General features: G+C 42.5%; 3 protein-coding genes across 3 annotated transcripts in view; 1 reads left to right on the plus strand and 2 right to left on the minus strand.

Moving 5' to 3' along the window:
• The window catches only part of LOC145483989 (uncharacterized), a 301,335-nt gene that overhangs the window by 173,283 nt on the left and 110,781 nt on the right, over positions 1-17,271 (minus strand). The gene's annotated exons all lie outside the window — the stretch shown is intronic.
• On the plus strand, positions 7,828-9,090 carry LOC145484551 (uncharacterized; the record flags this gene model as incomplete). Its single annotated transcript, XM_081463140.1, has 1 exon — positions 7,828-9,090. A coding segment is annotated over one exon (1,254 nt), but the record flags the coding sequence as incomplete, so codon positions are not given.
• Positions 9,286-11,668, minus strand: LOC145483980 (uncharacterized). The gene is made up of 2 exons (XM_081462569.1): positions 11,334-11,668; positions 9,286-10,660 (listed from the first exon to the last, which is right to left on the minus strand). The coding sequence occupies exons 1-2, from the start codon at positions 11,660-11,662 to the stop codon at positions 9,286-9,288; spliced, it is 1,704 nt and encodes a 567-aa protein (XP_081318695.1). The 5' UTR covers positions 11,663-11,668.

Below are 17,271 nucleotides of genomic sequence, written 5' to 3' on the forward strand. Positions count from 1 at the left end.
TTGAGGCTTGGCAAATAACTGGGCTAGATATTACACTAGCAGCTTCTAGAAAAGGTTAGTTTGATTCTCATGATGAGGGCAGAAATCGGTCGAGAAACGACAACCTACTCTCCATTCGCAACGAAAAATGTCTCCGTCATTGCTCCGGCTGAGACTGCATATGATTGGTCGAATACTGTCACGCGAACCGTGTCCAACACCGCCTGTGCAACGTCATGGATAGTAAAAAAGTCTTCTACTATGACAGCAACGGCTTGCAACGGCTCGTGCCATGATGACATCCGTCAGCACCAACCAATCACAGACATCGTCAATCCAAAGGGACTTTCCCTGAATCCGACTGAGGCCTCTAAATAATGTGGAAAGTTCAAACTTCCACACCACTTTAAACTGTTGGTGATGAGTGCAGTTCAAAGGGTTGAAATTCAGGACGATTTCAAAAGAATTTTCTAAATTACAACCAAAGAAATTCCAGGATTTCACGCAGAATCAATCGGAGACATCACTTGCTATATCTTGACCGAGTCAGATCACAATCAAGAAGGACGACAAATTGCCAAGAATGACTGTCGAGTTTATCAGCGTAATTTCGCTCGCCCTCCTCATGGTGGTGGTGTCCATCGTTACATTTTGCGTAATCATCTCCCTCGTTGTGGTGATTATGCTATCAAGACTCGTGCATTTGGCGCTTGTGATGATACCTGTGCAGCCGAGAGCGGATCCCAGACCTCCAAGGTTTGGAAATCGACCGCGTCCGCAGGAAAACGACGAATAACTTTATTGAGAAAGTAAGAGAGCTAATTCTGTTTGGTTCAGGTTAAGTAACTCTACCGAAATGCCTTGCGCCTCTTTTTTTTTGTAATTAATTTTAAAAGTTTGTATGAGAAAAACGTTGTATATAGTTTTTACGTAAGATCAACAAGTCATCAAAACTACCGGAAGTAACGCAACTATCAAAAAAGTCAGATTTTAAAAATGTTCTAGCATAGCTAAAATTGTGTAAAGAAGACGTGACCATCGCAGTTGTGTTCACAATTTAATAAGCAATTGGAAATAAAGCTCAAAAAAATATGTATATTTCAGGGCTTCATCGGGATTCGAACCTCTGCGTTAGCTAACCAATATTTATTGTGTTGGTCACGATTTGCAAGCAAGAAAAAACAAACTCGACTAGCTAATGTTTACATGCGTGCAAAAAAATTCCACCTAGGGGCACAAATTATTCAAATTACAAACCACCGTCTATGATGGTATTGAATATTCCTTCAAGTTAACATCTTTTTTAACATTTTTTTATTTTTATTTTTCCACTTTGGGTCATCTAGAAATTCAAGACATACCGCCAAAGAGAAGATGTGTGTGGATTCAGACATTTGGAACGGGGTCGATGTTTCGACATATCAATATCAAAAGACATGAGTAGACAAAACTGTTGTACATATGCAGTAATAGCTGCAGCCAACTAGAACTTAATGCCCGCATTTTATTTCGATTGTCAGTTTTAAATGTTAAATCAAGAGGAGCGAGTAGATTTTAAATATTTGACATAACGAAAGGCTTACCGGACGTGGATATGCTGATTGAGGCTTTTTTCACAGTTTTTGTAGATTCACTGTAACTTTGTTCTCAGAATCGATGTTTGAAATATAATCAGTTTATTGTAAAATAATGTCAGAAATCCACGGGTTTCCGATAATATCAAACTTTTATACCTTTTTCGGCATCAGTCTTTAGCTAGTCTTCAGTCTTCAATAAACATACCACCATTATTTAGGTGCTACAAAATTCGGTCGTTGAATGTCTCCTCCTTGTGGGATCAAAGATTTCTCATCATTTCAAATGGCCTTCTTCTCTCTTCTCGGCTTGTTTAACCGTTAACCCCGTTTTAACCTTAGTTCAGTATTGCGATCGTCACGGCTGTCTCCCGGGGGGAGGGGGGGCACTCCCTTCTGTGCGGCCCAAAGGCTAGGGTTTTTCAGCCGTTTTGGTCATAAATAGGGTATCGAGTTTGGTCTTAAATAGGGTATGGTTTTAGCACTTTAGTCTTGAATTGGGTATGTTTCTTGGAAGAAGCTACTTTTTCATTATTATCAATAAGACCGTCAACAAAAGCCCTTCATAACTCAATTTTAGGGCAACTGTGCCGGCAGTAGCGGTCATAAACTGAATAGGGTATCAAATTTTTGGCCAGGTCATAAATAGGGTAAGGGTTTTGGGAAGTGGAACGCACACCCCCATCCAACTTTTCTGGGAGTAACCCCCCGGGGACTGTCTTCGCGAACCTCTTCTCGGTCTCGCGTGTACCCACGTGTAATGCGCGGGCTATTAGAACGCCCCAATTTTTTTTTTCCCGAGAAACTCGTTGTTTACGAACTATCGATTCTGAGAAAGAATGATGGCGGAACTTCAATGTCTTTTTATGGTGTTATGACACATGTTTCATTCATTCACAATTGTCCTTCAGTTACAGTAGTGGCTAGAGTCATTTGATAATCTTTGCTAAAGCACGTCTCGTGTCACGAGACACGCCACATATACTACGATCCACCATGTGCTTCATGCGGCTATCAATCACTGCAATGAATGTGTTAGCTCCGGGTTAATTGAAGAGAATGAGTTGCATCAACGATTTCTGCTAAGGATGTCGGTAATTCCATAGTAATGTCTGTTTCATGCATGTCCGAAGAAAACCACGGCTGTGAAAGACGACGGCCTTGAACAGCAACCAAAACTCTGTCAAAAAACAAACAGCCAAAATTGAAGTTGAAATAATCATTCTTCGAAAACAAAAATCAGCGGCTTATATCATTAAAATGAGGTACGAACAAAATTCACTCGTGTAAGGCACAAACTGCAATAACAGACGCAAAAGTTCAAGACCTGAAAACGATAGATTAACTAACTTAGCCAATGGCAAATAGAATTTATTAAACCAGATAAGGGGTTTTACAAATTTAGCCTGTTCTGATATATAGGCCGATTATATTATTCCGTGTTGCGAGAAGCTAAAGATTAATAAGGCCTCGTCCACACTAAGCCGGAGGAATATGAAAACGCAACAATCATTGGTCATTTTGGATTTGTGCACTTTGGATTTCGATCAAGGAAATGACATTTCGAAACGCTTCGTTTTCAAAATGTTTCCCGTCCACACGAAAACGAAAAGCTGACGTTTTCAGATTCCTCCGGTTTCAAGAGCGTTTTCGAAAAGCTCCGTTTTCGTGACAGATTAGTGTGGATGGTAGGCCTGACTGTAGAAATAAATCTGCGTTTTTAAATTTTTTCGGGCGTAGTGTGGAGGGGATCTGAGATGAGCAGCTTGAGTTCCTCAGCAGCAGGTCTTAATTGTTCAATATAATGGCTGGATAATGTTATTCACCGGATAAAGCACTATCCAGTGGCGTGGATAGCGCAGTTTGTTTTGTCATCTCTAATCTACTGGGCCGGGTTGTTCAAAGCTCGATTAAGGTTACAGTATACCTTCAGGGGTGTCTCGTGCGCAAGCGATGTAGCGCGTGCAGTTTAAGCTGTAGATACCTAAACCCCCATATCAAATTAAAGCTTATGGAGCTGGCTATCAAACTATACCAACAATTTTGAAAGAAAATGAATTGTCGAATTTTTCACGACCACTAAATGCGAGCGCCCGAATCACCTTTCGAAAGCTACAAGTCAAAGCGAATTTTGTTTTTCGCCAATTTAATTTTTTCCTCGGTTTCAGGGTCCAAAGCGCTTAAAAACCGTGTCTGCGTTTTGGCATATTCAATTGCAGTAAAAAGTTACAGAACATTTTCGAAATAGGATTTAAAAAATGTGGAGTGATCGTACAAAAATCGCTCTCGAAGAAAAAGTATTTCGAAATCAACAATTCCCAGACACACTTTTGTAGTTTATATGTTAAACTAGCCACTGTCCAAATTTAAGAGCAATTGAACAAATTCCCTTTGAGTTATAACTCTTTAAAGAGTCTGCTTCAAGTGAAAAAATTTAGTCGAGAAAACAGCGCTAAGAAAAATTTTCTGCTTCGCAAACAAACTCCGCCCACAAACGCCTTCAACTGGGTTCTCAGATAACTAAGCCAATCAGTGCAGGGAAAGTTTACTACCGTTAACCTCCTGGTGGAATTTACGCGCGAATCTCTAAAAAACTCTTGTGTTTCGCAATGCGCTCAAGGAACCGAAGGCAGAGAGATAATTTTTCTGTAGCTCGGTTTTTCTTGAAGCTGGTCTGGCAATATGGGGAAGACTAAAAAGGATACGAACGCTAGAGTGGCTGAGCGAAGGAAACAAACAAAAGAAAGCGCGGAGAGCAACTGTGCATGGATAATATTTCAAATGGTCTCAATGAGTCCGACGATTCGTCGATATCGGACTCATCAGAAGAGTCTCTGTCAGCATCCCTGTTATTGCTGTCAAGTTCCGAAATTTTTACAGAACCTTTCTTTTCTCTTACCACGAATATTTGCCCGCCTTATACGATAACTATAGCTTCATCCGCGTGGCGAACTTTCGCTTCTTCACTCATTGATGTATTTTCATTCGTTCTTCGCTGTTTTCGCTTTTTCGAACTGGTCCATGGTTTAAACGTGGTCTATGTTTACTTATAACTTAATAGAGACACGCCTAATACCAAAAATCCTGGGTAGTCAGAACAACAATGCTGATTAACTGAGTAGTCAATTCGTGACATCCATATAGGTATATTCCCGCGAAAATCGTCTCGGTTGATTGCATACGCGCCATAGGGCTGTCAATCAAGAGGTAAACTTTTACTTCCGGTGAAAACGTAAAACCGCCATTTCTCCGCCAATATTTAGCCTTTTTCAATTTTTTTTTCAGAAATTAGAGATTATTCTTCAACCACTATTTTGACCCAAAAATCCAAATTTGAAGAAAATTGCTGACCCGAAGGTATACTGTAACCTTAAGTTAACCCAGGTTAAGCGAGAATTTTGATTTGACTTTGTAACTTTGCGGTGAGATTTTCTGTTTTTATTGTTTGGCCTTCTGTTTTGAGTTTGAATAATCTCAAAATACACAAAACATGAGCAATGAAAAACATTTGTAAACAAGAAAATTATACGGTTTATACCGTTAACCGCCTTCCGAACAACCCGGCCCTGGATGGTGATTAAACCGTGTATTATTCAACCTTTGAAGAACTAACCCAACTGTTCCTGACGGCTTTTGGAAATGAATCAAAATTTCGCAACAACTAGTTTCTCCTCTGTGTTCACAGTTTCTTACATATTGCGTATTTAAGTCGCTATGCTGGACGAATAGGGTAAACACATGTTATCGAGGCGTCATCGTTTTCGAAAAGCTGCGGTTACAAAGTGTTTTCTGTTCAAATTTCTCCGCTTTGATGACCGTTTTCAAAAAGCTTAGTTTTCGGTGGACAATTTCTCCAGTAGTGTGGACGGTAGTCCTCAGTGACGGATCCAGACTTAAAGCTAAGTGGGCGGGGGGGGGGGGTTGATTTACTTGCCCTGCCGGCTTTTCTTCCTTCAGTCATTTCTTCCCTTTTTCACCCAAAATAAGGGGGGAACCGGGGCGCCCCAGGCCCCTCCCCTAAATCCGCCACTAGTCCTAACAGGCAGAGATAAATTGAGCTCCGTTTTCAAATTTCTCCGATGCAGTGTGAACGGAGCCTAAGCCTTTGCAGCTGTTCAACAAAAACACTTCTTAGAACTTGGAAATGGTAATACCAGTTCGGAGATTCCTAAAAAAATTCCTAAACCTGCCAACATTAGACGAGGCGGTAGACAGTCAACAATTTGGCAGTACGTAATTTTTTTTCTAAAATTCAATCATTTCCAGTTGAACTAGAATGTAGTTGAATTGACTACGAAGCAGATTGCGGAGGGAACTGTACAAATTACTGTTTAATCGTATCCGAATTGATAATTAATTAAACGATTTGCCAAAAAACATACGATTTTGGGCTGACAATATAATTATGAGCTAACAGTATAATTCTGAGCTACTAATTTTAAAAAACCTTCCTAACAAGGCAAGTCTATAATATAGGAGACGACTTGCACGCCTCCAAATGTCGGAACCATCTTTCCTCTCGGTGAAAAAAAAAAATACAATCGTGATAACAATTGGGTGACAGGCCTACACAACTCTTATCCACGTGTAATAGCCGCTTTGAGAGTTTTGCTCGAACCAGTATATCTTTGAGGATCTGCCCCTTTTGTATGCTACGATAGGGGGATCTTTGAATATTTCGTTAAGCAACAATCCTGTCCTTAGGAGGACATTTCACCATGGTTTCCACTGTTATATTATCCGCGTGTAATTTGTAGAGTTTGACACCTCTGTGTTTTGCCATGTGCTAGTTTTTTTGGAACATTTGTATTGCAAGATATGTTTTAAGCTCTCTAAATATTAGCTCTGGAGGGACAAAGTTTGAAATATTCCGTGAACATGTTGGTTAATTGCATTTTGTATTATTACGCCGGGCCCGGCTGTTTGATTAACTGTTGCAAGTTATGCTGCTTCTTATCACAGGTGTCATATTTATCTTTGTCCGGCTTCGCCAGAGATAGCTGTAGCTTTCCTTGTGGAAAGCTATCAGTCTGTCTTAGATAGACGTTCTTATGTTTCTTGCATCAATTTCATCGAGCTTTTTGTCCTTCCAGTTTGTAGGTTCTGGAACTGCAAATGTAAATGTTCACGCGCAAGTCTGTGGACTGTTTTGCGTGTTGTTTATGATATTGTGTGGTTTTGTTCAGGCTAAAAGCTCTGAATTTAGGAGTTCTTCCTATGATTGTTCAACCAGCTCCACGTCATTGCTTTTATTTGCGATGTTGTCAGGTTTTCTTGAGACTGTTAATAGTCCCTGTTTTGTTAGGAAGCTATCTTAAGGTGCCTAATCTCAGAAGACACGATCACAACGCATTTTCCTTGAAAGAAACAACAACACATCCAGGCTAACCACGCGACAATCTCGCACGGCCCGCAAAACTGTAGCCTGCAAACAGGCTCCCGGCGAGGACGGAAAAAATTTTGGCGAGCGCGAAACAGCGGAATTCGCTAGCAAAACTGCTCTTGATTTAGCATGTCAGTCAAAAATAGCAATCACGTGCACTTGAGGCAAAGGTTATGCGTGACACGTACAATAGCCTGCGTAGCAAGCGTTTCTGTGGGGTGCGGGAGCAAAGAATTACAGCGCGAAAAATGGAGCGATTAAAAGAGGGGGGAGGGGGAGCGCCCCCACCCCCTTCTTTGTTTGTTTGTTGTTTTTTTTTTGCCTCTCGCCCCATTTTCCGCGCAGACAAAACACCGAAAATTTTTTCTTCCAAAGCTAACGGAACCCTAGTCTCCTTCGCAGCCGTATAGACCTCTTTAGACTGTTACGTCATAGGGTGAACACGTGACTTACATTGGGTAAACAAACATTCGTGTTTGCAAAGGAATTGCAGCGAGAGACCGCGGAGTTAGGATACGTTCTCTTCTTTCGACGTAATTTCGCTTGTTTTCGTTCAAAATGGTGCACTACTGTTGTGCTTATAATTGCTACAACAACTCAACTATGGAAGAGCTATCTTGGCATGGATTCCCAGAGGACAAGAAACTCCTCAAGGTGAACACATGTAGCCTGATCGCTCGATCGCGTAAATTTGTGTTACATGTGGACCTGTAATTTAATCTGTTTACCTTGTAGGTTTGGATCTCTAGGATAAAAAGGGACACGAAGAAAGATTTTGCGGTCACGAAATATTCAAAACTTTGTTCAGTTCACTTCCGAGAGGAAGATTTCGTAAACCCTCACGCTAATAAAAGGTATCTGAGAGCCGGCGCTTGTCCATCAATTTTTAGCTGGACTACACAAACACCTGAGCGATCATTACCAGAAAAACGAAGAAAGATCGAGGAGGTGAATCTTTTGCTAGAATCGGAATTAACGGAAACGGCATCCGAGGGTGAAGGAGAATACGACGAAACTGGTAGGGAGAACTTTGTCTCGCGTTCCATTCAATCAAACATTGAGATACCTTGCGAGCATAGGTTCTCGGTGAGTGTTTTGAGAGATCTAGTGCACAGAAGAGGTAATGAAAAGAAATATTTTAGCCATTTAACCGGGTTTTCCAGTTATGAAAAGTTTCGAAGGGTACTTGAGTTTGTTCTCCCTGGTGGTCATCGAAAGCACATCACATACTGGAACACGAAGGCGAGCAAAGAGCGCAAAATTGATACGTCGTTGTTATTCGACTCTGATCAAGAATCACAAAGTGATGATGATGGGAGCTCGGAACCAGAAGCTGATCCTGGTTCTTCAAGAGATCATGTTCTATCTGTGGAAGACGAGTTTTTACTAGTTATGATGAAGCTTCGTTTAGGCCTAACCAATCTTGACTTAGCAATGAGATTTAATGTCGCAGAAGCAACAATATCAAATACATTTATTACATGGTTAAATCTGTTGTTTATACAACTTGGCACCCTGAAGATCTGGCCTCACAGGAACGTCATCCTAGAAAACATGCCCAAAAAGTTCAAGGAAGATTATCCCAATAACATTATTATAATTGACTGCACTGAATTAAAAATTCAGTGTCCATCCTCCCTTGTTATTCAGTCCCAGAGTTATTCAAACTATAAATCTACAAATACATTGAAATCCCTGGTAGGAGTCGATTCCATGGGAGGCTTTATGTTTGTCTCACAGCTATACACAGGGTCCATATCCGACAAACAGATAGTTTTTAGGAGCGGATTTCTCGATTTACTGTCAAGAAAAAAGGAAGTATCAGAAATCTTGGAAGGTGACAGCATAATGGCTGACAAGGGGTTTGACATAGGAGGAGACTTACAGAAAATCGGACTTCAACTTAACATTCCTCCATTTTTAAAAGAAAAACCTCAATTTAATGAAAATGAAGTCATAAGAACACAAACAATAGCTAAACACAGGATTCATGTTGAAAGAGCCATTGGGAAGGTCAGGCGTTTTCTTATTTTCAACAGTAGACTCCCAATCAGCTCACTGGGAACCATAAATCAACTTTGGACAGTGTGCTGTTTGCTCTCAAACTTTATGGATCCTATTTTAGCTGAGGAAGTCAAAGACTAACTTAAAAATCAAGATCTACTTGCAAAACAAAACAGTGACAGAAACGTGAGATACATTAAATACCCTGTACCTAATGCTACCAGGGAAAGTTAAGTAATGCACTTGTTTGCAACAATAACAAATACACTTGTTTTCCTTGCTTTTCCATTCAAAGGAGCCTCAATTGGTGCATTAATGTTGATGCAGTATTAACAGTTACTACTCTCAATGGGCTACACTGTAGGTGTGGCAAAGTGACTGTTCACATGGATTAACAGATGTTGCCCTCTCTTTGCTCAAGAATAGAATGCAATGCTTAAAATAAAACATGGTTAATTTAGGTAACAGTGTATTGTTCCAATAGGTAGGATCAAAGTTAATACGTTGTACAAAAAGACTACGTGATCCTGATAGATATATTACAAAGTCACACCAAGGTAAGCCACTAAGGGCAAGTTGTCCCTGGATTTGTGCATAATAACCCTGTTTATCATCAGTTCTAAGCTTTGGGACTCCATCAACCATACTGCAGGGGAAGTTTCTATCCTCGCATGCTGCTTCCATGGTGTGATTCCTCCAAGTGTAGGGACACTTGATTTCTAGTAACCCGAAGGGATGGTCAGAAGTTGGGTCAAACACCTTACCATCTGGGGTAGCACCAAGGTAGGGGTGGGTGGGGTTAACAACAAGACCACTGTCATATACTGTAAAGTTCTTATCCAAGTGTTTCTGCATTTTTCTTGCATAGTGAGATCTAACTACTTTTTCATTTTGTTTTCCATGATGAATTGATGCTACATTTGAAAGGTCCTTTGCTTCAAAAATACTTTTAAGAAATCGTTCTGTAGGCTCTTTTTTTCTATGAAGTGCTTTCCCAAAATTTGAAGCCGTTAGTCGAAGTTTACGTTCTTCAAACCATGTGGGCTCCTGAGCTTGACTAACAGTGTTGATCTGAAGGTCCCAAGCTCGTTCAATGTTTATGCTAATGCTTTGCAAAATTGGATCCGACATTGTATGTGTAAAGCTACTGGGAGGAATAAATGGCTGACTGCATGCACTAGAAATTGGACTCTTGGGAAAAACCAAAACCCCCTGTGGTTGCTGATCCCTTGGAAGTGTTACACAATTGTTTGGTTTATAAAAAGCAAAGGTTGTATTGGTTTCCTTTAAATCAGTCAGTTGATACCCTAAAGTTGAACCAAGAGGGACATTCCCAAAAACAGTATGTGTAGCTGTTGAACATTCCTGATCACTGATCAGGTATGAAAAAGGGGAATGTTTTTCTTCGTTTGAAAGGTAATGACACATTTCCATCACATCTTGCTGCTTCCACCCATTTAACTTGAGATGTTTACCCCTTGCATCATAAAGTTTACAAGTTACTGGAGCCAGTTTTCGCTTGCCACCTTGGTCAGACGAGGCTTTGACAAAGGTACATTTCATTACTGGTTCTGGTTCAATACTGGGACCTCGTGGTTTGTGCCACTGCTGCGGCACACTTGTACAAGTTTGATCTGCTGGGATCTCCGTGATCCCCAACATACTCCAATGATTTAGCAGGTACAACAAGGCAAAAACATGGTTACAGTGGCCTCCAACCCTGCAATTAAGTTATTTGTATTTTGTCACATTGCAACTCATCAATACAATACATTTACATACACATGGAAATATGACTAAAATTTAACTCTCTATTAGTAATTGCACACTGTAAACAATGCAAAAATATTGATTTCCATACGTTATTGAAACGTGATTGTATATGTTGCAGGTTAAATTGGTTCTCGGGTTACATCTGTTTCCAACCTAAGCTGATTTGTTTCAACCTGAACATAATTTATAAACAATTTATTGGACTTCAAAATAATTCAGATTATTGCTAAAATTGCTATCTACAGGTTAAAGCAGATTAATGTAGGTTGGAAACAGATTTTACCAAAAAAAAAACATTTCACCTGCTAACATGCACACTGACCATTGGATTTAATGAAAGCATAATTAGAGCTTTCAAAATCTGGATAAAATTTAATGAAAATTTTACCGCGTCCAAAACAAAACACAAATCTTTGTATTTTTGATAAAAAAAATTACGGCAGGTTCAAAAAGCCCAGTTAACTATCGTCGGTTTTAAATCGACGAAACACTTTTCGGCTTAGTATTCGATGCGTACGTGTGACCTGTAATCCTGACCTGTGGAATGTGACCTAAACTCACGGCCTACACCAGCGTGATAATTATATTGTAGTTGTGGTGAAACTTCGAGTTATATTTACCCCGCTTTGCATGAGCATTCTGCTTCTTCCACATTTCCTTTATCTTCTCTGTCTGCAGCAATCTTCAATTTTACGGTATGAGGAGCTTCGCTCTTCTTCTGGCTTCGGAAACAACGGCCTTTGACATAACAAGTCCTCGATCGACTGTCTTCTTCTTTCACGAATACATCATGAATGTAATTTTCTGTAAAGAATTTATAACCTTTTTCTCCAATTTCTTTTTTTCCACATCCTTTTAGATGATTTACTATTGTAATCGCGGACACTTTAGCGAGATTTCGCAACGATTTTGTCCACGCTACAACAGAAAGTTCATAAGCGCCCGCCATCTTGAATGTTTTGTTTACCCAATGTAGACCACGTAAAGTCGCACACGCTTTTAACTCGTTTCGGATCTTCCGTTACATAGAAATTTATTTCCCCAATGATCGAAACACGTGTACTTGTGCGTTGAACAGGTTGACCGCTCTTCCCTGCAGAATCGGACAAATTAACATCCGCAGCGTCGGAAGACATCATGATAGACCATAAATACAAACTCGATTCGTCTTTTACGAGTGTTTCCCTTGAAGGCGAGTCACACGATCTTTAGCAGTCACGCAAAACAACAACAGTCACGGAACGTTCGCTCCAAGCTGTTCAATTGACTCTTGTAGGCACAGCTTCCTGATAGGGCGTTTCCAAGTCAAAGTCTCCAAAGTTGCTCTAAACTTGCTCCAACAAACAAAGTTTGCTGACTGGACGTTCCAGCGTCGACTTCTTTGTTATGACCTTGACACGTCGAACGAAACCGCTGCTATCAGGGTAAACCTCACTGACTCGACCAATGGGCCATAAATTCCTAGGCGACTGCTCATCCACAATAATAACGGTGTCTCCTACTGAGAGATTTCTCCTTGGGCGTAACCACTTTTGGCGCTCCTGCAACAACGGAAGGTACTCTCTTTTCCATCTATACCAGGAGACGTTAGCCAAATATTGAACTTGCAGCCACCTCCGCCTTGAATACAACTGATTTCTTTCGAAGACACCTGGTGGAAGAGAAGCTTCCTGACGTAATAACAATAGATGATTCGGTGTTAAGGACTCCAAATCTTTCGGGTCATCAGAGACTGCAGTTAAAGGTCTGCCATTGATGATGCTCTCGGCTTCACACATTAGAGTTTGAAGGCTCTCATCGTCGAGCGTTTGCTCTTTAACTAGGCTTCCTAGGATCTTTCGAGTGGATCTTATCATTCTTTCCCAAGCGCCGCCATGATGCGAGGCCGCCGGTGGATTGAAATACCATTGGATGCCTTTCTGTAAGAGCTCTTCGTGGATCTTGGCTTGGTTCCAGCCTTCAATCATGACTCGTAGCTCCTTTTCAGCCCCTGTGAAATTTGTTCCATTGTCCGAACGTATCTCTTTCACTTCACCTCTTCGGGCAATGAAGCGTCTAAGTGCCAGGATGAAGGAATCTGTGTCCAACGTATATGAAATCTCCAGGTGAACAGCTCTGACAGCCAAACAAGTAAAGATAGCTCCATAGCGTTTAACCATACTTCTCTTTTGACGAACAAGAAAGGGACCAAAATAGTCTATTCCCACACAAGTGAAGGGGGGTTGATCTGGGGTCACTCGAGGGCGTGGCAAATCGGCCATCTTTTGCTCTCCAACAGCGCCCTGACGCCGTCTGCAACCAAAGCAGGATGTAAGTACACTTCGCACGGTAAGATTGGCACGGATGAGCCAAAATCTTTCTCTCAAGAGGGACAGAACATATTCTCTGCCAGAGTGACCACTCTTCTGGTGAAAGTGCTGGATCGGAAGCCGGGCAAGAGGAGAATCTTTGGCAATAATTATCTGGTGCTTCGAGTCATCATGCAGAGGTGCTCTGCTTAGACGTCCACCGACACGAAGAAGACCGTTCACCAAAATCGGGTCCAATTTTGCAAGGACGCTTGACTTCTTCACACAGTTCCCTTTCTCGATGGCTCTTCTCTCTTCTGCGAAGGCACGACTCTGATCAAACATGATTACTTCTCTCTCTGCATCATTTATCTCTGAACAGGTCAAAGGTTCCAAACTGGCTATCTGGGAGCTTCTGTCAAAGGTGTCTTCCGTAGACTTTCGTTTCCTGGTAATAAATCTCTTTTGGCACCGAAGACAAAGCGCGATGAACTTTAATAACTTGAGCCAGGATGAGAACCGCTGGACCATAGAAATGACATTGGACTGAATCTCACTCGGACGCGCACCGACAACAAAGGATTTTGACTCTCGTTTCACCTCCGGGTCATCACCAGACAGCTCTGTACTGTGTTTTGGTAGGTTAACCCATTCGGAAGGAGGCTTTAAAAGGAAATCCGGCCCCTTTATCCAACGGTCATTTCGGATGAATGCATCTGCAGAAGTTCCTCGTGAGGCATCGTCGGCTGGATTGGACTTGGATTCTATGTATCTCCATTGTGAAGGACTCGAGTCTCCTCTAATGATAGCAACCCGGTTAGCGACGTAAGTGTGGAAGCGTTTGGACTCATTCGCAATGTACCGCAGGACAGTCATGCTGTCAGTCCAGAAGGTGATTTTATCTATTGGAATTTCCAGCTCATTCTTCAACAACTTGTTTAAACGAACTGACACAGTCGCGGCTGCTAATTCCAATCTTGGAATACTCATCTGCTTCAAAGGGGCGAGGCGGGATTTACCAACCAGAAAGGAGCAATGAGCCTGACCATCTGAACTGACTTCCCTAAGATATGAGACAGCTCCATAAGCGCACTGGGAAGCATCGCAGAAGTGATGAATTTCAGTGGTTACTACTTCTCCTAGATCGGCACCCTTAACACATCTGTGGACTGAGAGCTGAGAAAGCTTCGGCAGATCAGCAAGCCACGTCTGCCAACGAGATAAGTGAAAACACGGAATCTCATCATCCCAACCGAGGCCTTTTCTGCATAAGTCCTGAAGGAGAAGCTTTGCTGGGAGAACGAAAGGTGCAGCCATGCCGAGCGGATCGTAGACTGAACTAACGACCGAGAGAATCCCACGTCTGGTACAAGGTTTCTCCTTGATGTTCACTTTAAAACCGAACGCATCCGTCTCGACAAACCATGACACGCCCAAAGCTCTCTCTGTGGGAAGCGTATCGCATTCAAGATTAAGCTCCTTCACGTCCTTGGCTCTTTCTTCCGGTGGAATGGACTCTAAGACTTGTCGATCATTGCTTGCCCATTTGGTCAAATGGAATCCGCCAATCAGCATAAGTTTACGTAGATCAGCCACATGCTTGACTGCTGCAGAACTCGACGATAAGGACTTCAGGCAATCGTCAACATAGAAATTCCTTAGGATCGTATTAGCCACGTCGGGTGAGAATTCGTGCTTGTGGTCTTCCGCATTCCGTCGCATGGCGAAATTGGCACAACTCGGCGATGAAACTGCGCCGAAAAGATGAACAGTCATTCGGTACTCTTCCAGCTTCTTGGTGAAGTCACCGTTGGGCCACCAAAGGAATCGCAAGAGATCTCTATCTTCTTTCGGAACGCGCACCTGGTGAAACATTGATTGAACGTCACCCATTACTGCAACTGGATCCTGGCGAAAACGAATTAGCACACCAACTAGACTGTTGGTCAGGTCTGGTCCTTGGAACAGCTCGTTGTTTAGAGACGTCCCATGAAACTGGGCGGAACAGTTGAAAACCACGCGTATTTTATCCGGCTTCTTATGATGGTAGACACCGTGGTGTGGAATAAACCACACCTTACCATCCGATCTATTCAGAACGTTCTGGGGTACCTTCTCTGCATAACCCTCACTGATAACCTCCTCAAGGAAAGCAACATAGTCCTCACGAAGTTTCGTATCACTGGAAAGCTTGCGTTTGAGGTAAGAGGCACTTCGTTCAGCTTGACTCCTATTTACTGGCAATTTCACGTTGCGGTTCCTTAACGGTAGTGAAACCTGGTAATGACCATCTGCACACTGTACAACCGAGTCCTCTACAATGTTCATAAACTTGAGGTCATCCCTTGACATACTTAGACCATCGGAGTAAGGTGCATCCACGAGATCAGTACAAGCTGCACACATAGGATGAGTTTTCTTAGACGTAATGAAGAAACTAGAACAAGGTACATACTTCTGCTTTCTCCCAGTTGGACCATTAATGACCCAGCCGAGGTCAACTCTGGTTGCATATGGGCCTCCATCAGCAGCAGGGATTATTTCTCTCGGCTGCAAGGCTTCAGGAACATCGGCTCCAATCAATAAATCCACTCCGGAATTCAGGTCGGATAAGTACACATGGCCTTGAAGGTGCGACCATCGCTCAACATCCTCTTGCTTTGGGATTTCGTCCCTACCTACGGGCATAGCTGGTCTGGAAAGTACGTCAGGCAGGAGGATGGCAACATTTTCGTCTACATCAGATACCACCAGGTCGTTAACGAGAGCAGTGTCTACATCTTTACTACTATCCATGGTGGTTAGCTTTAGTCTCGTCTTCTTGCCGACGACCATCAGGCGCTCCATCAGGCTAGCTGAACAAAAGGTGGAATTGGAACCATTGTCGAGTAACGCATAAGTTTCGATGCACAGAGGACTGCCTTTAACTTTAACCTTTACAGCCACTATAGGCAAGGCAGTAACGGGGGAACTTTCCATCGTGGTTAAGCCACAGAAGTGATCACCAGTGCTCTGGTTCGTGTTCTGGACAGTGTTCAACTGGCTGTTCCAAGATTGAGGTCTGCCTTCACCACACTCAGTTCCAACAGAGTCTTGTTGTGTTCTGACTCCAACAACAACTTCCGGGGTACTTGGATGCAACACAGTGGCATGTTTCCTGTCGCAGTGATTGCAGGGTTTCTTCTTGTAGCAACCTTTGGACTGGTGGCCGCCATTCAAGCAAGAGAAGCAAAGCCGCTGCTTCATCACGAAGTCGCGCTGATCAGCATCGGGCACTTTGGCGAAACTGGAACATTCAGCCAGAGTATGATCTGCATTGCAAAAGGGGCACTTCTTCTGCGAAGGGTTAGGTGAGTTGGAGGAATCACGACTGGATGTACTGGGGGGCTTCTTGTCAGTAATGGTAACGTCTAAGCAGAGCACCTCTGCATGATGACTCGAAGCACCAGATAATTATTGCCAAAGATTCTCCTCTTGCCCGGCTTCTGATCCAGCACTTTCACCAGAAGAGTGGTCACTCTGGCAGAGAATATGTTCTGTCCCTCTTGAGAGAAAGATTTTGGCTCATCCGTGCCAATCTTACCGTGCGAAGTGTACTTACATCCTGCTTTGGTTGCAGACGGCGTCAGGGCGCTGTTGGAGAGCAAACGATGGCCGATTTGCCACGCCCTCGAGTGACCCCAGATCAACCCCCCTTCACTTGTGTGGGAATAGACTATTTTGGTCCCTTTTTTATTCGTAAAAGACGAATCGGGTTTGTATTTATGGTCTATCATGATGTCTTCCGACGCTGCGGATGTTAATTTGTCCGATTCTGCAGGGAAGAGCGGTCAACCTGTTCAACGCACAAGTACACGTGTTTCGATCATTGGGGAAATAAATTTCTATGTAACGGAAGATCCGAAACGAGTTAAAAGCGTGTGCGACTTTATTCTGAAGATTCGTTTCCGTAACCCGTAACCAATCGTTTACCGTTCGACAGAAGAAATCCAAACTGCTTTCGATTTCAGCGAAATAGACTTCTGATTCTTGCCTTTGACCTTCGTCAGTCAAAGCCGCATGATACGCGTGCTGGGCTTCAGCAAACTTGCGAAACAACGACGTAATTTCCGGCAGCTTTATTTTCACTGCTTCCAAATTGCTTTCATCGGTTAGAAGGTTGTCAATCTCTCTCCGTTTAGCAGATAAAGAAGATAACACTCCTCCTCTCTTCTTTCTTAGTTCTCGAATTCGTTCAAGTGACACTCCTTCGTGATCCAAAGAAGAGTTA

Source organism: Orbicella franksi, chromosome 4 (assembly GCF_964199315.1).
Source record: "Orbicella franksi chromosome 4, jaOrbFran1.1, whole genome shotgun sequence".
NCBI classification, from domain to species: domain Eukaryota; kingdom Metazoa; phylum Cnidaria; class Anthozoa; order Scleractinia; family Merulinidae; genus Orbicella; species Orbicella franksi.

Coding starts and splice junctions, on each gene's coding strand:
- LOC145483980 (XM_081462569.1), bottom strand. CDS start 11,662: ATGGCGGGCGCTTATGAACTTTCTGTTGTAGCGTGGACAAAATCGTTG. Junction 10,661..11,333: donor GAATGCTCATGCAAAGCGGG/GTAAATATAACT, acceptor ACTTAATTGCAG/GGTTGGAGGCCACTGTAACC.